This window comes from Muscardinus avellanarius, assembly GCF_963383645.1.
Source record: "Muscardinus avellanarius genome assembly, chromosome: 9".
NCBI classification, from domain to species: Eukaryota; Metazoa; Chordata; class Mammalia; order Rodentia; family Gliridae; genus Muscardinus; species Muscardinus avellanarius.
The window spans coordinates 108,854,136-108,876,280 of NC_137795.1; the positions used below are offsets into that span (position 1 = coordinate 108,854,136).

The following is a 22,145-nucleotide window of genomic DNA, read 5'->3' on the forward strand; positions in this document are numbered from 1 at the left end:
ACTCTGTCCTAGGGGGTCGGTTTAAGAAGGAGATTGTGGTGGATGGCCAGAGTTACCTGTTGCTGATCCGGGACGAAGGAGGGCCCCCCGAGCTCCAGGTGAAGCCCCTGCCCGGGTCCGCGGCCTGCCCCCGGAGGTTTTCGGTTGGGCCGGCAAGGGCCTGCCAGGTGTGCTGCTCACTGCCGTGGGGAGTTTGCTGGGCCCAGGCAAGGCGTTAACTCTGCTTGGTCTCCCCTAGTTTGCGGCCTGGGTAGATGCGGTGGTGTTTGTGTTCAGCCTGGAGGATGAGATCAGCTTCCAGACGGTGTACAACTACTTCCTGCGGCTGTGCAGCTTCCGCAACGCCAGCGAGGTGCCCATGGTGCTGGTGGGCACACAGGGTGAGGCGGGGCCAGCGAGGGCCCATGGTGCTGGTGGGCACACAGGGCGAGGTGGGGCCAGCAAGGTGACCATGGTGCTGGTGGGCACACAGGGCAAGGTGGGGCCAGCAAGGTGACCATGGTGCTGGTGGGCACACAGGGTGAGGCGGGGCCTGCGGGGAGCCTGTGGGCAGGGGTGAGCGTGCCCCCGCCCCACTCCCTTGGCTCCTTGCCCGTGGCCACAGGTCACCCAGGGCCTCTTCCTTGCTCTTCTCTGGCCACAGCTTTTGAGATGAATCAGTAGAAACTCGGAGATTAAGTCGTTGGCTCCTTTTCATTCCTCGAGGTTGTAGCCAAATGAAACAAGGCCCAGACTGTGTTCTGGGTGCTGTGTGCTCCGCCCCCCATGAGTGACCCCACACTTGCCTCCCAACAGACGCCATCAGTGCCGCCAACCCCCGGGTCATCGACGACAGCAGGGCCCGCAAGCTCTCCACGGACCTGAAGCGCTGCACCTACTACGAGACATGCGCGACATATGGGCTCAACGTGGAGCGAGTCTTCCAGGACGGTAACTCGGGCCCCGCGGGGTGCAGGAAGGCTCCCTGTGTAGCAGGGCTGCATGTTTTGTGGGAGGCGTTGAGCTGGGCTGTCTACCCTTCTGCCCAGTGGGTATAATTGCTTGTGTTGTCCCCTGCAGTGGCCCAGAAAGTGGTGGCCTTGCGGAAGAAGCAACAGCTGGCCATTGGGCCCTGCAAGTCTCTGCCTAACTCACCCAGCCACTCGGCTGTGTCCACCGCCTCCATCCCAGCGGTGCACATCAACCAGGTGCGGTCGCTGCCTGCTCTCCCCAACCTGTCTGTCTGTGTCCCAAGCCTTTGCTGCCTCATGCCTGCCCGCCGCCTCCCAGCCTTGCACGTGGCTGGGGTTCTGCTTGGCCTGCGGGCGGCCCACCTCGGCCTGCACTCTGCCTGGGGTGGCTGTTGCTCCCTCCTGCCCCTCCCCGCCCTGCCATCAGCCACTTCAGCTAAGGCAGTGGACGTGTGCTCTTGTGAGCAGGGTTCAGTCATCTCACAGGCTCCTTCCCATGGAAGCCACACTCAGCTGGTACAGGAAAAAGTTCTTTGCACCAGCCCTTGGCAGGACTGGCCTGACAGCCCTCCTGGTGGGCGCGGCCCCAGCGCGGTGCTCCCCAGGGGAAGAAAGCGCCGCTGAGCTCGGGCTGCCTGCTCAGCCCTTTGGAATGTTTGTATTTTCGACAGGCAGCACTTGCCCCAAGGGGTGAATGGCTCGCAGTGGTTTGTGGAGTATGGGGGCTTCTGAGCCAGGTCCTGTCTGGACCCTCTGGGTGATACCGCTTGGACACCTATGCAAGCCCTGGCGTGCGGGCCAGTGCGGGGTCCTACAGCTGCACGCCCCACTTTGCCACGGTCTGCCAAAGCCTAGGCCGTCCCAGGCGGGCTCAGTGGAGCAGTCTTGCCAATGGCTGCTGTGCTTTCCAGTGGCAGCCCAGTTGGGTTTAGAGACCCCTCCCTTTAAGGCGAGGAGGAGGAGGAGGAGGAGGAGGAGGAGGAGGAGGAGGAGGAGGAGGAGAAGAAGGCGTAGGTCTTTCTTCGCTGTCTGAGGGGCTGCACCCTCCACCTGCACGGGACCGAGTACGGCAGCTCCGCGGTGGCTCTGCCCTGGGAAGGCTGCCGTGGGCCAGGGCCCAGCCCTATACTCCTTTGGCCTATATACTAGGGTTCGAGGGAGGCGGGGGGTCAGGCTAGGTGCTCTGGTGTAGCGGGGTGTGTGTGTGGGGGGGGATGTGGGCTCCCGCCTTCCCTGTGTCGTTCCCAAGCCCTGGAAGAGACACTCCTGCGCCATCTCCATCCCACGGGCTTCGCTGGCCTCCTCTTCCTTCTCTTCTTCATTCCTCATCTGCAGCTCTTAGCTCTTCCTGCTCTCTGCCTCGGCTGTTCCTGAACCTTAGGCTCCCAGGCCCCGAGCCCAGCCCCACCCCACAGCCCCCGCGAGCCAGCCTTCTGCCCCTGCCGTGTGTCGCTGACTTCAAGGAATCTTCCAGGGCCGCCTGCTCCCTTGCCAGGGCCCCACAGCATGGCTGTATGCAGGCGTGGTCCCAGATTTCACCTGCTGACCCAGGCATCTGGTGTAGCTCTCTGGCTGGTGCAGAAGCCCCTTGCCAGGCGTCCGAGACAAAGGAAGGCCTTGCCCTATGGAGGCAGCCCTGGTGGCCTGCAGTGGCGGCTGGATCCTTCTGGCCTCCAGGCCTGGCCGGCGCCTCCCAGCATGCCTTAGGCGCTCTTGTCAGCAGCCCTCTCTGTCCTTAGGCCACGAATGGCGGCGGCAGCGCCTTCAGCGACTACTCGTCCTCAGTCCCCTCCACCCCCAGCATCAGCCAGCGGGAGCTGCGCATCGAGACCATCGCTGCCTCCTCCACCCCTACGCCCATCCGCAAGCAGTCCAAGCGGCGCTCCAACATCTTCACGGTACGTGCCCGCCCTCCCCTGCCCAGCGGCCGTCACTGCGCGGGCAGGGCCGAGCGCCCAGCCAGGAGGGCACGGGGAGCCCCAGGTCAGCAGGACGCCCGCCTCCTGCAGCCGCTCTCTCACACGTGGACCCACGTGGCTTCTCGTGGCCCTCACCTGGGCCCTCAGAATCTTCCCGACTGCTCCCCTGGCCCGCGGGGGCTGCCCTCACAGTGCCCGCTGGCCCTCCTCCCCTGTGCACGCTCCCCTGCAGCGTCCTGCCCTCCCGGCCCCAGGTCTCTGTGTCAGCCGGAGGGATTGCTGACTCGGGGCCTAACTCCCCTGACCCCTTTGATTCAACAGCTAATGAACCGGAGGCCAGAAGGCTGTTTGCCCAAGGCGACACAGAGGGTTAGCTGGCCGAGCTAGAGTCAGAGCAGCCAGGCCTCCCCATCCGCCTTCCGGCTCTTTTCCGTTGCCCCACTGCCGAGGGCACATTCATGCTTGCCACCCACCGCTGTGATTGGTTTAACAAAGGCTTAGCCATCTTTTCCTGGGCTCCACCACGCTGCCTCGTGCCTCCCGCTCAGGTTCGTCCCGTCTCCTCGTGAGCTCCTTGCCCTCCCCAACAACCTCAGGCCCCCCGCGTGGGGCTAGCCCCTCAGCTCGCGGGTCTCCCAGCCTGCTGTCTCTCTGCCACATTTTTACCCACCGGGTCCTCCCCATCTGGCCCTCCTGCCAGGCCCTGGCTGGACCGGCACTGGCATCTTGGCCAGACCAAGGTGGGTGAGCAGCCCCGTCCCTCTGCGTCACTCCGAGCGCCTCTTTCTGAGAGCCAGGGTTTGGCTCTAGGCCTGGGCCAAGCCCAGCCGGCCGGGCGGACTCCACGGACCCTGCCAGGCAGAGCCTGTGCCCCAGGCCTCGCTCCTCCATCTCGCCTCTGCCCGCCCCACACCCTCCCTGCCCGCTGCCTGCCGCCGCCCGCGCCGCTCACTGCCCTCTCATCGATGGCTGCCTGCTGCTCGCACAGCCCACCCCTCCCAGCCCGCAGCTTCTCATCTCTGTTCCTTCCATCCATTGAGATGCGCAGAGCCTTGGCCAGTGCTCGTGCTCGCACCTCCTGCTGCTGCCACTGCTGCTCTGAGCCCCCAGGTGCCTGTCAGGCCACCGCTGCCGCACCCTGCGCCAGCACCGTGCCTCCGTCATCCGCTGCCTAAGTTCATTCTTAACCTCCATCTTCCCCATGGCTGGTTCCCCCAAGGCCCCTCTGCCTGCCGAGCGGCGCTCCGGCAGCTCCATGCCCCTGTGCGCTCTGCCTGCCGACTGTGCCCCTCCCGCCCGGCTGCCCGAGCTCATAGCACGGCCTTCCCTTGGCCCTTCCACTCCATCTTCACAGTGGTGACCTTGGCTTTTCTTTCCATCGTTTCCATGGTGATGTCACCTTGTGCTCTGGTCCCGAGGTGGCCTGGAGGCATGTCCGTCTCTGTGGGTGTATCTTGGGACCTCCCCAGTCATCGCTGTTGGGCCACCTTCTTCTCCCTCATCATCCTTCCCAGGGGAGTCACACCTGCTCCGAGGGGCGCCCTCTGTCCTGCCCCTCCGTGGCTGGCGGCCCCCATGGGCTTGGTTGTGATGTCCCCGGTCTCTGCCATGACTCCATGTGCTCATTTGTCTCCTCTCTTGCCCCCGATCCTGTCCTCCTGGGGTCCTCTGGTGGTTGGTGGCCTCTCGGCTCAGCAGGCTGGCCGGGTGGGCTGGTCCTGCTCTGCCACTGGCAGTTTTGTCTGGGGACCTGGTGGCCACAGTCCCACCCACCTTCCTCCTCCCTGGGCCCAAGGGGCAGAGGGCTGTGGCTGTCGGGGCTACGATGCCCAGAGAGGCCTGTGGCAGGGACTGCCAGTTGGGCTGCTGGGTGGCGATTTCCTCCTCGGCGGCTCTCCGCCCAGCTCCTCCTGCTCCTCTGCATGTGCTTTCTCCTACGCTGGAGTTGCAGTCCTTTGTGCCCTTGGCTCTCGGCCGCCAGGGAGACAGGAGGATGGGGCCCGGGCCACCGAGTGGTGAACCCCACCACTGCCTTCTGAGATGGACTGCTGGGCAGAGCCAGCCCAGCGGGTGCAGCCGCCGCCGCCGCCGCCTCCTCCTCCTCCTCCTCCGCCTCCGCCTCCGCCTCCACCTCCTCTTCATCCCGCTGCCGCCTCTCCCCAGGCGCCTGGGTCTCTGCCCTCACCACTGCTGACCAACTTGTGCGGGGCTTGAATATAACTTGCCAAAATCTCTATTCTTTCGATATTTGCAGATATGTGCCACTGTTTCCAACTTTTCATCAACAAAAAGGCCTTTCCAACTCCTTCCAAATTAGAAGACCAGGTGGTGATACCCAGCACCTCTGGACATTCCCCTGTGCGGGCCGGAGGCGGGCCGGGCCCTGGGACTGCTCTCAGATGAGAAGCGGCCGCGAGCTCCCCGCTCCAGAGACCCACAGGAACCTTTGTAACTAACCCCACCCCCAGGGAAGGCTAGGAACGCCGGAGCCCACGCTGGGGCTGCCGGGGACCAGGCCCGGCTGGACGCTGCGCCGGGCTCGCTGCATGGAGAAGAAGGGAGCTCGGCCCCCACCGGCCGGCCGGCCAGCGCAACGAGGCTGCTGGCCCAGCTGCTCCTGGGGGAGCTTTCCTGCCCCTCCCCTCCTCTGCTCCTTCCCGCATGGACTTCTGCCGCTCCTGCTCCGGACGCCGCCGCCGCTTGCCTTGCCCCTTTGGCCTCCCCGTTTCCTAGGATCCGCATTTGGGTGACTCTGCCCCAGGAGCTTGGCAGGGCGCAGGGCCTCTTCTGGCCTCTCTCCTCTCTCTCTCCATCCACTGTGCCCCTCGGGCCGCGCTCGGTGCCACGTGCCGTGTGGTGTCTGTGCCGCGGGCGGGCCACCTGCCCGCTCACTTCCAGCCTTTGCTGTCCCCGTTGTCGTGCCCGTGCTCCTGGCCAGCCCTCTGTCCCACCAGGCCCCTGTCCTCGCCCCCCCCCTTCTCTTGCCCCCAGCCCCAGCTGCGTGGTCCTCACAGAGCCCTCGGTATTTCATTTCGTGTCCTTGCTCTTTGGTGAGGGTGGGCCCGGCTCAGTGACCTGTTCTGCTCTGTATGGTGCCGTGTGTAATAAACCCGTTGGAATACTCGTGGTCTCCGTTCCTTCCCGTCCCGCCGCCCCGGCCGCCCCTGTGCTAGGGCTGCCCAGGAGGAGGGGGAAGGAGGGAGGGCTGGGACCCGAGGGGCAGCGCCCTGCAGACCAGGGGGTCTCTAACACGCTTTGTCTTCTCTCTTGCAGTCGCGAAAGGGCGCTGACCTGGACCGGGAGAAGAAGGCTGCCGAGTGCAAGGTGGACAGTATTGGGAGCGGCCGGGCCATTCCCATCAAGCAGGTCAGTGCTCTTCCTGCTGTGGCCCAGGGCTGCCGAGCTTGAGGGCCTCTGTGAGTGTGAGGGTGAGCGCCTCCTCCCGGGCTCACATCCTTACTGATGACAGGGGACCACACTCCTCTTAGCTGCCTGGCTGGGCTGGAGCCTTCTGCGCCTGCAGCTCTGCCTGTCCTTCCTCCTCACCACTGGAGGGCAGCAGAGAGCCACCTGTCTTCAGTCCGCAGGCCCTGGCTCTCAGACCTGCAGGTTTTGGAATCCCACCTGGAGAGGGAGTGTCTGGGTTTGCCAGAGTAACCCGAGGTTGCTGGAGTGGGTGCTGGGAGCTGCTCCATTGGGGGGCTTATTGCCTTCCCCCACCCCCAATATGTGTCCCTGTTACTTTTTTTTTCTTTTCTTGTTTATTGTGGTATTGGGGATGGAGCCCAGGGCATACTGTATGTTAGGCAAGCACACACTTCTGCCCCTTTCTTTTCTTTCCTTTTTTTCTTTTCCTTTCTTTCTCTTTTTTTTTTTTTTTTTTTTTTTCGGTACTGGGAATGAACCCAGGGGCATTCTACCTCCGAGCTACACCCCCAGCCCTATTTTTTAGTCTTTATTTTGAAACAGGGTCTCACTGACTTTGCAAAGGGCCTCACTAAGTAGTAGCTGAGGCTGTCCTCGAACCGCGATCCTCCTGTCTCAGCCTCCCAAATGCTGGGATTATAAACGTGCGCCACCACGCCCAGCTTTATTCCTTTCTTTTTTAGTGTGTGTAATACTGGGGATTGAACCCAGGGGCGTTCTACCTCCAAGTTGTGGCCCCAGCCCTATTTTTTATTCTTTTTTTTTTTTTGTGTGTGTGTGTGTGTGTGTGTGTGTGTGGTACTAGGGGTGGAACCCAGGAGCCTTTTTACCTCCAGGCTATACTCCTAGACCTATTTTATACTTTATTTGGAAATAGGGTCTCGCTAAGTAGTTGAGAGCCTAAGTATCTGAGGCTGACTTTGTGCGATCCTTCTCTCTCAGCCTCCCAAGCGTGGGGATTAAAAGCTTGCACCACCACCCTGGGCTTATTCATTATTTTTGAAACAGGGTCTTATTAAGTTGCAGAGGGCCTCACTAAGTAGCTGGGGCTGTCCATGAACCATGATCCTCCTGTCTCAGCCCCCCAAATGCTGGGATTACAGGCGTGCGCCACTGTACCCAGCTCCCTATCCTTTTTAAAAATTTTATTTTGAGACAGGGTCTCATTGAGTGCCCAGGCTGGCCTTGAACTTTCAGTCCTTCTACCTCAGCCTCCTGGTAGCTGGGTTGCACGTATGCACCACAGTGCTGCTGTTTCCTTGTGTCGTGTGATGCTGGGATTGAGCCCAGGGCACTCTACCTCTGAGCTGCACCCAGCCCTGTTTTTAAATTTTGAAACAGGATCTCATTAAGTTGCTGAGTGTCTTTAGGTTACTGAGGCTAGACTTGAACCTGCAAACCTCCCTTCTCCATCTCCCCAGTACTGGGATTACAGGCATATGCCACAACACCCAGCTTGTGTAATTCATTTTTAAAGGAAAAAAGTAATGCTCATACCATCCCACCAACCTCTCCTCCATCTCCTTTCTGAGCCACCCTGGGAGTACTAGGTTACCCCAACCCACGTCTCCCAGACTCCCGTTGGGGGTTCTTGTATTGGAAGACACATGGACCTACATGGACATCTTTGCTCAGAGGTGGTGGGTGGTGTGTGGGCTGGAGACTCTGGATCTGCTGGGGTGGACGGGGGTAAAATGGAGAGGCAGGGGCCTTGACCAGGGTGCCCGTGAGGACTGAGGGCGTGAGGACTGAGGGCTGCCGCTGCTAGTCTGATTGCCCTGCCTGGCATGGTGCTGGTTTGGTATTGATTTTCTTGGGGTCTGGTTGTTGGCGAGGTTGGTCTACAGTGGGCCGTGTTGCTAGGTTTTGACCTTGGTGGTGACCAGTGTGGCCAGAGCTTGCCTTGTGGACCCTTGTGCGTGTGAGCTACGGGGCTAGGGGGTGGTCAAGGTGACTAGGATTCATGTGCCAAGGTCGGGGGTCTCTGATGCCCGTGAAGATCCATAGAGAAAGATGAATCCCGACAGACATGTCAGGACTCCAGGGGGTGTGCGCTGATTCGCGTTCTGCGGGTCTGTCTGTCTCTCTCCCCCTCTCTCCACATGCATGGCTTCCTGTCTGGCGGGACCGCTCCAGGTGGGTGAGCCTGCAGAGGTCGCCTGAAAGTCCTCTTTCCTCCAGTCCCCGTGCACAAGTGTGCAAACAGGCATTGGTGTCTATGCCCGTGTAGGATGAGTGACAGGCTCACTGCTGATTGTTGGAGCCCATGTGGCCACAGGGATGTGATGTGCTCTGGACAAAGGCTGGAGGTGGGAGAGGGAGCGAACGCACCTCTAGCCTAGAGGTTGGTAAGGGGCCAGAGCGCCTTCTTTCCAGGGCCCATGAGCCTTCCTGCTGGGGGTCGTGGTGCGTCTTCCATAGGTGTGGGGAGACCTGGTGGATGTGGAGGAGGAAGCCCTGTGAACTTGCACCTGTGGTTCTGGTCCAGCGGAGTCACTTGAGTGTCACAGCCCAGTGTGGACTGTCCTTGGATGGTCCCTCCTGCAGTCATCCCTGAATCAGGGCTGTCTGGGCTCCGGATGTGGCCGCCACCCGTCACTGCTACCACTTTGGGAGTGTATAGCGCAATGGTCCGCTGGCCTGTAGGGTGGGGTTCTCTCCCCGCCCCAGACGCCACCCCCTGGCTGGACCTCCCCAACCCGGCGGCCCCGCCCCGAGGATCCTCGCCCCTCCCTTTTCCGCTCAGCCCTCCCCCCCATCCTCGCCCCTCCCCTTTCCGCTCAGCTCTCCCCTCCCCCCAGCTCCTGCTGGGAGTGGAGATTGCATCTCAGTTGCCATTTGCATTCCCAATCAATCCGGACTCCGCAATTAAGTCGGCTGGCGGAGCTGGGAGGGAGGCGGCGGCGGGAACGGGTCCTCTGGGGGCTGTCGCCTCCGCACCGCTCCCATTCCGTCCCAGATTGCTTCCTGCTCCGCCGTGCGCAGCCGGCCGGCCAGGGAGGGGAGCAGGAACCCCGGGGCTCCTCTCCCTCTGGTAGATGGCCATGGCTGCTGCGGGGGTGGGGGTGGGGGGGTGCAGGGCTGCACAGCCCGGCGGGTGAGGGGCAGGTGCCTAGGCCGGGCGGAGCCCACCTCTCACTGGCCCACCCGCCCAGCCTGGCCACTCCGCCCACACCCTGCTAAGGAGCCTCATTATCACTGAACCTGCTTCTCCCTGAGAGGGTCCTGGGCAAGGATGGGGTAGTGCTGGGTGAGCGAGGGCTTGCCCTCCTAGACACCCCCCCCCCCAGCATCCTGACTTGTGATTCCCTGCTCAGGGACCAGGACCAGGGTGGGTTCCAGTGGGAAAAAAAGAGCCTTGAGACCCTAAGCCCATGCATGCGCCTGTGAACTAGTACCCACCAGCTGGTGGCAGAAAGGGTCTCAGCCTGCCGGTCCCCCCAGGACTGGAATCTGGGGCTGCGCCCAGAGAGAAGGTCCCCAGGAAGGCAGGGAAGGGGGATGCTGACTTCAGACTGGCTGGCCATCCCTGGAGGAGTTCTGTGATGAGCAAGAGAGCTGGGCAAAGCCAGGTGTGGGGGCACACGCTTGTAATCCCAATACTTGGGAGGCTGAGACAGGAGGATCACGAGCTCGCAGCCAGCCTCAGCTCCTTAGTGAGGCCCTCTGCAACTTAGTGAGATCCCATTTCAAAATAAAGAATAAAGAATAGGGCTGGGGGTATAGCTCAGAGGTAGAATGCCCCTGGGTTTAATCCCCGGTATTGCCATAAATAAATAAACATATAAATAAATAGGTAGATAGTTAGAAAGCTGGGCAGGGGCTCCACCTGGGACATCTGCCCCCAGGCTCACCTAAGACTTACCCAGGGGCTCTGGCCCAGGACCTCCTCACTCACGCTTGATGGCTGTTTGTGCTTGGGGCTGGGGGCCGGAGGTCGGGAGGAGGAGCAGCTGTGCTGATCGCTTGCCTCTCAGCACCGGCCCTGGCTGTGGCAGGGACGCCACCCTAGAGGCAGGACACCAAGGCCCCAGGACTTCAGCCCCTCTTGTCCTCAGAAGCCCCTGGAGCAGTCTCCCATGCTGACGGGGACCAGGAGCGGGGTGTGACCCGAGATGAAGCATGTAGACTTCATCTGTTGACAAGCGGGAGCTGGCAGCTCAAGCTGCTGGGCCCCTGGGCTCCACCTTGCCCCTAGTGGGGAGGGGAGAGCAGTTGAAATCCTCATCGCCTGTGCCTGAGAGCGGGAGGTGCAAGTGGGTTGGTGTCTTCCCCACCTTGGACCTCAAGGGGAAGGCACAGACTTCCTGCTTTTCCTGCTCAGTCTCCCCCTCCCCACTCTCCTGGTTGGCAGAGGCAGAGCCAGAGCGGTCCATTTCTGCGGGGGAGGGGCATTCAGGGCCCCTGGGCTCTGCTTCTTCCAAGTGTGGCCCTTCCCAGCCCCGTGGGTGGAGCCCCGGGTGCCCTCTCCCCATCAGCATCTGTCCTCCCCATGAGACCTGTGGTACTAGGATGGAACCCAGGGGCTTTCTACCTCTGGGCTACACTCCCAGATCTATTTTATATTTTATAGGAACAGGGTCTCACTAAGTTGCTGAGAGCCTCACTAAGTAGCTGAGGCTGGCTTCCAGCCTGTGCGATCCTCCTGTCCCAGCCTCCTAGGTACAGGGATTATAGGTGTGCACCACCATGCCAACTCCTGTGGGACATCAGCCTCTGCAGGGCTCGCTGCTTCTTACCACCCCTCCTGAGTTGGGGGCTTGGGGGACCTGTCACTTGGTGCCTACCGTGGTGCTCCTCTCCTAGCCACTCTGCCGTCCCTCTGTGGTCTCAGGGAGCAGGCCGAGGTGTCTTCTGGGGGTCACTGCAGAGGCAGGTTTCTCCACGGCAGGAAGTCCCTAAACAAGGCTTACCACTTCAACTCCCCTGGGGTGGCCCATCATCTGACAGCCACACAGTCGAGGGGCTTTCTGTCCTCTGGTTCTTCCAGCAGACACTGAGTGCACGGCCAGGCACTGGCCCAGGTTAGAGCGTATCAGTGAACAGAGCACACAGGTCCCAGCCGTGTGACCTGTTAAAGAGCGCCATACTGGCACATGACAGCGGTTCAGACAGAGGCCAGGGCATTCTTCAGACAGTTGGGATTCCCTGCTCTCTGCTGGGGTGCCACAGGGGGCAGAAGGCCAGGCCCCTGCAGAAACCTCTGCTGCTGTCCGCCCCGTCCCATGGTGCCTGCCGTGTGGGAATGGCAGTACCAGAGGCCATCCAAGTGTCTGTTGTGATGTGGCTGTGTGCACTGGGGAGATGGACACCCACCCCTAGAGCTGTGGTCCGGGCTGCCTCCGGGTGGGTGGTCAGAGGGAGCAGAGCTTTGTGGAAGGAGATATTTAAGTGGCTCTTCCTAGTTCAGCCACAGGTCCCGGAGGCCTGCTCAGACGCAGGCTCAAGAGGAGGTGGGTGAAGAGTGCTGGTGCCGGTGGTGCTGTGTGCTTCCCGTGCTCCTGGTCTCTGGTTGGACCCTTGTTCTTAGGGCTCTGTGGCACGAGGCTGCCTCTGGCCTGGGGGTCCTGTGGCACGGGGCTGGCCTGGGGGTCCTGTGGCACGAGGCTGCCTCTGGCCTGGGGGGTCCTGTGGCACGGGGCTGCCTCTGGCCTTGGGGGGGGGGTCCTGTGGCACAGGGCTGCCTCTGGCCTTGGGGGGGGTCCTGTGGCACAGGGCTGCCTCTGGCCTGGGGGGTGTCCTGTGGCACGGGGCTGGCTCTGGCCTGGGGGTCCTGTGGCACGAAGCTGCCTCTGGCCTGGGGGGGGGTCCTGTGGCACAGGGCTGCCTCTGGCCTGGGGGGGGGTCCTGTGGCACGGGGCTGGCTCTGGCCTGGGGGGGGGGTCCTGTGGCACGGGGCTGGCTCTGGCCTGGGGGGTGTCCTGTGGCACGGGGCTGCCTCTGGCCTGGGGGTCCTGTGGCACGGGGCTGCCTCTGGCCTTGGGGGGGGGGTCCTGTGGCACAGGGCTGCCTCTGGCCTGGGGGGGGGTCCTGTGGCACGGGGCTGGCTCTGGCCTGGGGGGGGGTCCTGTGGCACGGGGCTGGCTCTGGCCTGGGGGTCCTGTGGCACGGGGCTGGCCTGGGCCTCAGTCTGTGCTTCTCTTCGTAGGGGATTCTGCTGAAGCGGAGTGGCAAGTCCTTAAACAAGGAGTGGAAGAAGAAGTACGTGACCCTGTGTGACAACGGGCTGCTCACCTACCACCCCAGCCTGCACGTGAGTCCGCAGGAGCCTGCGCTGGCACTTGGAGGCTGGGAGGGGCTCATGCAGCCCCCGCCCTTGGCAGCTGGGCTCTTGTCCCACTTTAGTGTTTGAAGAGCTGGGTCTGCCCTGAGCGTCTGCAGCCAGGGTGCCCGTGTGGTCTAGCAGTTGTCTTCAGCTGGGCCGTGCCCCGGCTCCTGGGCCTGGGATGGTAGGGGACAAGGTGGTAGTGAAACCAGGCTGTTCAGGATGCCCTGGGAGGAGAGCGGGGTCAGAGGCACGTGGCCTAGGCCCCAGCGTCGGGGGTGTTGCAAAGACTGCAGCGTGGCCCCTGTGGCAGCCCCCACCCTTCTTCTCTCCTCCGCCCTGCACTGCGTGGCTCCAGCACACAGCTGTCGCCAGAATCCATCTCTGTCACCACCCCACTGTGGGGCTAATGAGTTCTCCTGTGAAGCCCCTCGAGCTCAGCACGTGGGCCAGCCCCACCCCGCCCGGAGCCCTGGGCCTGCCTCTGAGAGCCCCCAGCCTGCCTGGGGGTCTGCACACGCCGTCACAGGGGCCCAGCCTGCAAGGTGCCAGCCTGTGTTTCCCGGCCATAACCTGGTCCAGACCGCCATGTGGAGCAGACCCACAGGAGAGGCCTGGCGCGGGGAGGGCCGGCCTTGGGAGGCGCCCAGGTTCCCCTCAGCTGGGTCCTCAGGACCCTCCCCTAGCTCAGGGGACAGTGTCAGGAGCTCAGTCCTCCTAACATCCTTTAGCCTGCAAGTGGGGCCTGTGCCAGGATGCCAGGGCAGTCATTCCTAGGGAGATAGAGAAGGCACCAGCTGTGCTGAGCACAGCAGGCTCCCCCTCGCCCTGGCCTGCCCAGAGTGCTCAGAGGCAGAGAGACAGCAAGACCTGCCAGGACAGCAGTGACAGCGAAGACAGAGGTGTCTGGGCAGCCAGTGGGCCCACAGGCTGTGCCACCTCAATGGCCCCCACTAAGGAGGGTGAGGAGGTGGAGCCACAGAGACAGTCGTGGATTCACAGTGCCTCCTACCCAAAGGGTCCGAGAGGCCTGTGCCCGTACCCAGGCGGCAGGAACCTGGCAGTGTGCTGAGGCCCAGGGCCTTGTCCCTGCGTGTGTTCACCTGGACAGGGGAGCTGGCCTCCGGACACCTTGGCCTCCCACCTGGGCGGGCGGCCTCCCCTCCCCAGCCTGTACCCCAACCTTATCCTGCCTCGTTGAATGCCCTTGGCCGGGCATGGCATCTGACCCCTGGCCCAGAGTTAAGGGAGCCAAGTAGTGAAGGCGTTGGAGTGGGCTCTGGACTCCAAACAGGAAGGAACGAGGAGGCTAGTGGGCGCGCTGTCCCTCACGCCAGAGAGCAGGAGGAGACATGTCGGTCTCCCAGCCAGCAGCTGAGCTGAGACCTTGACTGAGTCAGCACTGCCCAGGTGTTCCTGCACTTGCCAAGAGCTCCTCCCTTGGGCGGGCTGGTAGGGGCCACACAGGGAGGGCATGCTCTGGGAACGGTGTGGCCCTGGCCCACGGCCTGCTCCTGGCCCCCTTCCTCCCGGGGCAGGCGGCCCCATCTGTCAAAGAGCCCTGGGCCCCTGGTCAGCACACATGTCCCTTCCCGTGGATATTCGATTCAAACTGCCACCGGCAGAGGGCAGAGCCAGGCTCAGTCCAGTTGTCTCCTTGGGCTCCCAGGCCGGCCTCTCCCCGGGCATCTTCCCCTTTGCCTGCACTGGCCGCCTCTGCTAGCTTCCTCAGCTCTCCGGTTCGGCAGTGACCACGCAGCCTCCTTGCCTGGACTGGGGGGTTTTCCCGGAGGCGCTGGGCTGCGGTGCTGGTGTCACTCTGGGGGTCAGGCAGGGCCGGGCTGGGAGAGGTGCAGGTGACTCCCTTGCTGGAGGTCGCCGGGTGGCCGGCGGGGCGGAATGGCGGTGGGCCTCAGGCTTCGCACCGATCTCGCCTGGCCCGAGAGAGCCCGCCACAGCCTCCCCCGCTGCAGCCAGCGGAGCCATTCACACAATCACCTTCTGTTAATTCTATCTGCAACATCAATTAAATTGTTTGTAGAAACTAATTGAATGTGGCTTAATCACACATCTTAATAGCTTTCCACGCTCTGAACTCGTTGTTAATTCCAGTAATAAAACGAGATGAGAACGCTGGCTGGGTAATTAGCGAGGAGGCTGGGGAAGAAATTGCTGTTTGATGGTGGGTAATAAAGGCAGCCGTGGTGACCGCTCTCCTGAGCAGCCGCCGCCGCCGCCACCACTGCGCTCCCTGTTCTGCTGACGGAGGGAAACGCCGTTGCTCTGTGCCTGAGGTCCCTGTCCTCGCCGCTCTCCCAGGCTCCGTCGCCCGGGCTGTCCTCCAGGCCCAGCCTCCATTGCTCGGAGTGGGCCCAGCATGGGAAGCTGAGGGTGCTGGCCTGGCCTCCCGGTGCCTGCCGGTGAGGGGCAGGTGCTGAGGCTGGGCGGTCTGTCCCCTGCAGCCAGTTCCTGGCTCCTTGGCTCCGCGCAGAGTCCCTCTGTATGTATAGCTGTGGATCTTGGCATAGGGTCAGCTCCCGCCGCCCCCAGCTGGGGCGTCCCAGGGCTCGACTGGGCCTGAAAACTTGTTGCTGCTGCTGTGACCTCCTTGTGAACTGGAGCAGCGCGAGCCCTGCCCCCGGAGAGGGGCCGCAGCTGGGCCTTTGGCCCGGCCAGCTGTTGACAGTTGTCTGGAGCAGCCGATCCAAGATGTGATTATGTACAGGGACTGGCAAGGATCAGGGCTCAGTGTGGGGAGGCTGGGATGAGGACGTGCAGGGCGCAGTCTTGGGGACAGGTGGGCGCAGTCTTGGGGACAGGTGGGGAGTTGGGTGGGAGGGTGAAGTCCTCAAACTAGGACTGCAGCTGCAGTGCCTGCCTGGTGGGTGGAGCTCCCTCTGCTGGAGAGGGCCAGGTGGGCAGCAAGGGGCCCAGGCATGGTTCCCACCTGGCACCTCTACCTCTGTGCGGCCCGCATGGGCCAGGGGCGGCCAGAGGGTTCTGGTTGGGGTGGGGTTTCTCAGTCCATTTTGTGAGCTGACGGAACCTCAGAGCAGCGGCCCCATCCCTCGACGGGCTGGGGTGGCTCTGGTACTGCAGGGAAGAGCAGGGCGGGGCCGGGGCTCCTGGAACACGCCTGGCAGAGGCGGCGCCTGCTTTCCAGCGTTGGGCCCAGGCCCTAAGGGTGGCCTCTCCCCTGAAGAATGAAGGTGGCTACAGGCGCAGCCGGGTACACGCGCTGGCCCCAGGTGGGGCGGTACTGCCCGGCCCTCCCGCCGTTCCTCAGCTGACTCAGCTGCGGGCACAGCCATCCTGCCATGGCTGGCGGGTGGGGGCCAGAGTTTGGGGCCCCCTATCTTCTTGCCTCCACCTCAATTCTCTTGGGGAACAGGTGGCCCCGTTGTTATTCCCGAAGTGAGGGGCCACCCTTGAGCCCCGGTAGACCCACTGCCGACCCGGGGCTTCCCAGGAGGCAGCACTGGCTTTCACGAGGAGCACTCTGCCCCGTTTCCCGCAGCTGAAAGGTGAAAGCACTCTGAAGCCCTGAGCGATGGCAGGTGGAGGCCTGGGCCCCACTGGGAGGCTGCACCTGAGGCGGCTCCCGGGGAGCCCTTGGGTGCGTGCTGCCCCGGGTGCCCATGAAGGGGCCACAAGGAGCCCACTTCATGTCTGATCAGTGGAATGCAGTCAGAAGTCAGGTCAGACCACACTTCCAGATTCTTCCCTATCAGGGAGGTGTGCAGATCACGGAAGGAGAGCTGGGCAGCTCAGAACTACCCAGGGGCTAGGCAGGGGCGGGGAAGCAGGAGGCAACGCCAAGCTGCAGGCCGGGTCCTTATTTAGCACAGGGAGCCACTGATCCTGGTACTTGGGAGGCTGAGACAGGAGGATTGCAAGTTCGAGGCCCTCCTGGGTAACGTTGGTGAGACCCAGTTTCAAAATAAAAAGGGCTGGGGTGTAGTTCAGGTGTAGAACACCCTGGTGTTCAATCCCCAGCACCACAAAGACGGACAGGAAACAAAACGGGAGCCACAGGCACGGAGGGCCACGGCCGTTCACCTGCCCCTGTCGCTGGGGCGGGCCCCAAGCACGGAGTGACGCGCGCCCCAGGGTCCTCGGGGCGCCGACTTGCTTGCCTAGAGGCGGCCAAGTTCCCGGGCTCAGGATGGGCTGGGGAAGCCCACCCCCAACTCGGGAATCTGAAAACCTGCGCTTGACTCTTTCTCTGCCGCCTTCTAACTGTGGCATATTGGTGGATTAACTTTGCTGAGCCCAGTTTTTTCACCTCCAAAACAGGCACAGAGACACCTCTTGCAGGGTGTTGAGATTACGTGGGCTGATGTAGGAAATGCGTGTGCGTGTGCGTCTCTGAAGACGCGCTGCCGTGGTGCGTGCGAGGGGCACTCGGCTAGGCTGATGATGGCAGTCCTTCCGTGAGGGGCTCCGATGGTGAGGAGGTGGATCTGCCGCTTCACTCCTAAGGCTACCCACAAGAATCAAAGGCTTGGGAGGCCGAGATAGGAAGGTTGCAGGTTCGAGGACAGCCTCAGCAAGTAGTGAGGCTCTCCTCAACCTAGTGAGACCTGCTTCAAAATAAAAATAAAAATATAGGGCTGGTGATGTAGCTTGGAGGTAGGAGGTCCTTGGGCTCAATCTCCAGTACTGCACACACACACAAAGAACCAGAGCCTGCCCTTTGAACATCCAGTAAGCAGGGCACAATGGCACATCACCTGTAATCCCAGTACTTGGGAGGCTGAGACAGAATTGCAGGGTTGAGGCCAGCCTCAGCAACTTAGCAAGACCCTGTTTCAAAACAAAATTTTTTTGTAAAGCACAGTGACTCACGGCCTGTAATACCTGTACTTGGGAGACTGAGACAGGAGGATCTCAGGTTCAAAACCAGCCTTAGCAACTTAACAAGGCTCTCAGCAATTTAGTGAAACCCTGTTTCAAAATTAAGAGGATTGGGTATATCTCAGAGGTAGAATGCCTGAGTTCAATCCCCAGTATGAAAAAATAATGGTAATAGTGATAATAAAAATAAAAACATGAGGGGCTGGGGGTGTGGCTCGGGGGTAGAATTCCCCCGGGTTCAATCCCCAGTGCCAGGAAAAACAAAATCCAAGGAATGCTTATCACCAGGTACCCTTCTGGGGACTGCGGGCTTTAGGGGCTCCCAGGCCCAGCTGGGTAGGAGGGGTTGCTCAGTCCCCCTGAGCTCGGGTCCCCTCCTGAGAGCCACAGGTGGCTCTCTCCTTGTTCCTATCCCCATTTAGTACCTCCTAAGCCCTCTGCCCTAAGGGCCCCAAGTCTCAGGGCCTGGCCCCGGTCCTTAGGGCTCCCTCCTTGCCCCTGGCGCTCTCCTGGCCCCACTGTGGAGATCGGATCCAGACTTGGAGACCTTGAGGGGGCTCAGAGTCCTGCACTTTGAGAGGGGTCTCTCCTCCCCCCAGCCCAGGTAGCCCCGCAGAGGGACCAGGAGTGGAGGGGCTCGCGCTGGGGACAGGCTGCCCAGGAGGCCTGTCCTGACGCGTCTCCATCTCTTGCGTGCTCGGCCTTTAGGACTACATGCAGAACATCCATGGCAAGGAGATCGACCTGCTGCGGACCACGGTGAAGGTGCCAGGAAAGCGCCTGCCCCGAGCCACGCCGGCCACAGCCCCGGGCACCAGCCCGCGTGCCAATGGGCTGGCCGCGGAGCGGAGTAACACGCAGCTGGGCGGAGGTGCAGGTGAGGCTGCCGCTGTGGGCTGCAGGGAATGGCGGTGGTGGAGGGGGCCCAGGGAGGGAGATTTCGTGTTCGGGTCTGGCTGCCTCAGCCACACCGCACTGCAGGGTCTTCTCAGTCCCAGGCTGTGGCCAAGATGCAGCCCTTGAGGAGCTAGTGAGGCGGCCCGGCTGTCAGGTGGGGCCGGGGAGCCTCGGGGCTGGAGAGAGAGGCCAGCGGTCCTGGGACCAGCTTCCTTCTGCCTATTAAGGCCAGCACATTAAGGCCAGCTTGTCAGCTTGCCAAGTGGGGCAAGGGGGTGGGGCTGGGAGGGGATGGAGCTTTCTGCGGTCCCCAGGCGGTCATCCTCAGGTCTGCGGTGAGAGAGGCGGGTCTCTGCGCGGGGACTGAGTTTAGAGAGGATCTGGAGCGGTGGGGGGCACTGCCATGTGTCCAGGGGTCTGGGATGAAGAGTCGGCTGAGAGGCTGCGACTGCATGGGGCAGCCTTCCGTGCTGTGCCCTCACCCCTTGTGTGCCTGCGCGCCGGGTAGAAGGCCCTCTGTCCCCAGCGTTCACCTCCCGGCACCGCTCATTCCTCTTCCCGGAGTGTCTGCTCCAGGGCCCCGCCCCAGACCGTTGGCTCTGTGCCCAGGGCCAGAGACTGCCTGCCGCTCAGGACACTGCCTGACCTTTGGGTGTGGTCTTCGGGCTGGACGCATCTCCTTCCATGTGGGGATGCTGGGGTGTTCTGCTCGTCACCAGGAAGGAGGGTGCTTCAGCTGCTAGTGGGCAGGGGATGGAAGGCTAAGGCTCCTGGAGTGGATGGGGTAGACCCGGGGAAACAGAACGCCTGCCTGAAATGCAGACAGGACTTGAGGGTGGAGGAGCGAGGCGAGGCTCAGAGCGTCCAGTGTGCCCCTTGTTCTGGGCAGGCCGGGGGCGTGGGGAGAGCCAGGGAGGCCTCCACTCAGCAACTGTCTAGATGGCCGCCATGACTGGGCTGTGCCGGCTGTAGTGGCCGCCTACACAGGGCCACCCTGGGGCCGCGAAGTCCAGTTTTGTAAGAAGCAAAGGCCCTAAGGAACGGCCCGGTCATTGGGGCGCTGAGGTGCGCACCCGCACCTGCCTCACCTGAAAGGTTTGCTTCCTTCCTCTAAGCCACCCGGAGCTTAGATCAAGACAGCACTTGAGGTGCAGAGGGAGGGGTCTAGGCGACAGAGGGAAGGGAGTCAGCAGAAGACAGCCGGCCGCCGCGGTGGTGTGCTGAGAGTGTATGGGTGTGTAGGCACGCATGTGTGCATTGGGCTGGGCCCTGGCTGTCCAGTGGCAAAAATGGTAGGTTGCCTGTCGTCCTCAGCGCCAATGAGGTCTCCCAGAGCCGGGCACAGAGCGCCAGTGAGCCCTGGGCAAGGGGTCCCTCATACAGGCACCAAAGAGGACCCGCAAGCACGGGTCCAGAGCAGGGCCTCTCCTTGAAGGCGGGTAGGAAGAGGAGGGCTGGGCTGGCTCCCCAGAGCGGGAGGGAAGCAGGACGGCTGTCCTGGCCTCGCTCCCCTTCACCTGGGGAGCCCCGCGCAGAGAAGCCAAGCACACTCGCCCCGTAATTACAGCACCCACACACGGGAGTGCACGCTCGCGCTTCCCGAGCCCGCATCCCCGCTGCCGCACGCTGACACCGACCCTCACGCACACTCACACATGTCTCTCGCTCACCGGGCGATGTTAACATCTCATTATCTTTGTTACTGTAATTACATTATCCGCTGCTTTATGCAGAATTATCCTCGGAGGACTAATTGATGGCTCCATGTTTAATTCATTAATCATTAGCATCAAATTCGACAATTACAGTGCACACTGATTGTGGGATTGCAGGCGTAATGAGGGGAGAATTAACAAAGAAAAGGGAAGCACTTTCCCTCCCTCAGGGTTTTGGGTTGGGGGCTTGGGGGAGAAGGTGGGCCTGTGATGTCTTTGGATGGGGCTCAGGACGAAGGGGATAGGATTGGGAACCCAGGAGGGGAGGAGAGCAGGAAGGGGTGGCGAGAAGCCAGGGTCCCCTCAGATGGCCTACTGAGGGGCCGGAGGGCAACGGGAGACCTGCGGCTGGAGTCTGTTGTCTGGTTTGTGGTCGTGTTCCCCCACGTCCTGTGTATCTGGCCTTGTTTGGGGTATTTAGACAAATGCAAGAGGCCTGTGCTGCCTTCAGGCACCGTGCTCTCCCTGAGGCCTGGGGCCGCTCTCCCCTTCCAGCTGTGTCAGCTCCAGACGTCCTGAGACCCTACCCGTCTCAGGGCCAGCGGGGCCTCCCCTTGGCTTCCTTTCCCTTCAGGCTGCCTGCCCTGCTGCGAGCCCCCACCTAGCCGCTCCTCACTGCTCCTAACAACTAGGGTTTGGCTCACCTGTTCTCACACCCCTGGCGGCCATGGCTTCCTGGCTTCCGTCACCACCCTCCATCTGGGGAATACCAAAGACGTTGTGGTGGACACCAGGGTTCTCAGTATCCCCCAGGCTCTTTAAAAATCAGAGGCCTCTGAGGCCCATAGCTCTCATCAGGATCTTTCCGGAAGGGCCTGGAAAGATCCAGGAGGAGGCTGTGAGGATGCAGGCGCTCCGCTCCATGGCCAGCCTCGCCTGCCCAGCCGGGCACTCCTAGAGCCTCGGTTCCCCTTGGCTATGCCATTCTTCCCTGATGGGAAACGAAAGATTAATTTTCTTCAGCCCAACAGGATAATTACTAATACTAATTAGACATAATTACTTGAATTTGATACACTTATTTCTCGTCAGAATGGCAGCCAAGCTGAGGCAAAGCAAATGGCATATGTGGACCAGGATGTAGGGTGCGGGCCAAGCCAGGAGCGGGTGGCAGGTCCTGGCCCCGGGACCTGCAGTGGGGGGGCGCCTCGCTGTGGCCACGCCCCGTCCAGTGAGCGGACAGAGCTGTGCTGTGGCCTTCACTGGGTGGAGGATCTAGAAGGAATGGCCAGGGCTGCGCCTAGGGGTGGAGGGGCAGTACACCTGGTGCCGTCGGGGGCCCCAGACACTTCTTCTCGGTGCAGTTCTGGGGCTCTGCCCTATAGCCCTGTTTTCAGGACAGGTGTTGCCTGCAATCATCCCCGCCCCCTCGGCCTCCCCTCCCATCTGACCCTTCCCCCCAGGTGCCCCCCACTCGGCCAGCAGCGCGTCCCTGCACTCTGAGCGCCCCCTCAGCAGCTCGGCCTGGGCTGGCCCGCACCCCGAGGGGCTGCACCAGCGCTCCTGTTCCGTGTCCAGCGCCGACCAGTGGAGTGAGGCCGCTGCCCAGCCCCCCGGCACGCAGCACCCTGGTGAGTGGAGGGCGCCCTGCCCCCTTGGTGGCCGAGGAGCCCTCCAGGGCTTGTCGCGTGGGGAACCACGCTGTCCCTTCTCCAGCCCCAGTGTGTGGCTTCCCACCAGTTCTCTTGCCCCAGGTCTGGCCACTGCCGGCCTGTGCCGGAGGCCCGCCCTCCACGCTAGCTCCTCCCCTCCTCGTCCCCAGGCAGGGCTGGTGGCGCTCCAGCGTCCCATCAGCCCCCTGCGCAGCCAGCTCATCAGCCTCTCCGTGGGGGGGACAGTGAAGCAGGCGCTGAGTAGGGCTGGCCTGTGGAGGAGGGGTCCTGCGGAGCGGCCCACAGGCCTCTTCCCTAGCCGTCTCCCTCCTGCTCACCCCAACACCCCAGCTTACTCTCCTGGGTATCTCATTTTCTCTGTCCTCTCCTGTGTCATTTTCTCTCGGTCCTTCACCCCTCCAGTCCGCGCCTTCTGACTTCAGCCCTTGGCTGTTCTGAAAGCTAAAAAGGGACTGGGACAGCTCCCCGACACCTCTAGTGGCAGGCGAAGACGGGGAGGCGGC

At 62.3% G+C, this 22,145-nt stretch overlaps 1 protein-coding gene across 9 annotated transcripts in view; it reads left to right on the forward strand.

Moving 5' to 3' along the window:
- Positions 1-22,145, forward strand: part of AGAP3 (ArfGAP with GTPase domain, ankyrin repeat and PH domain 3) — a gene marked incomplete at both ends in the record, with an annotated part of 54,651 nt that overhangs the window by 28,538 nt on the left and 3,968 nt on the right. For 2 of the 9 annotated variants that reach the window (XM_080701075.1, XM_080701076.1), the window contains 8 exons: positions 13-98; positions 239-380; positions 796-930; positions 1,060-1,187; positions 2,690-2,848; positions 6,143-6,235; positions 12,444-12,548; positions 18,126-18,294. In XM_080701075.1, coding sequence (XP_080557201.1) covers positions 13-98; positions 239-380; positions 796-930; positions 1,060-1,187; positions 2,690-2,848; positions 6,143-6,235; positions 12,444-12,548; positions 18,126-18,294 — 1,017 coding nt within the window. Of the gene's footprint in view, positions 1-12; positions 99-238; positions 381-498; positions 521-795; positions 931-1,059; positions 1,188-2,689; positions 2,849-3,327; positions 3,418-5,123; positions 5,187-6,142; positions 6,236-12,443; positions 12,549-18,125; positions 18,295-21,432; positions 21,601-22,145 lie in introns of those variants that run through there. The other 7 variants (XM_080701081.1, XM_080701079.1, XM_080701074.1 and 4 more) reach the window with 6 other exon arrangements.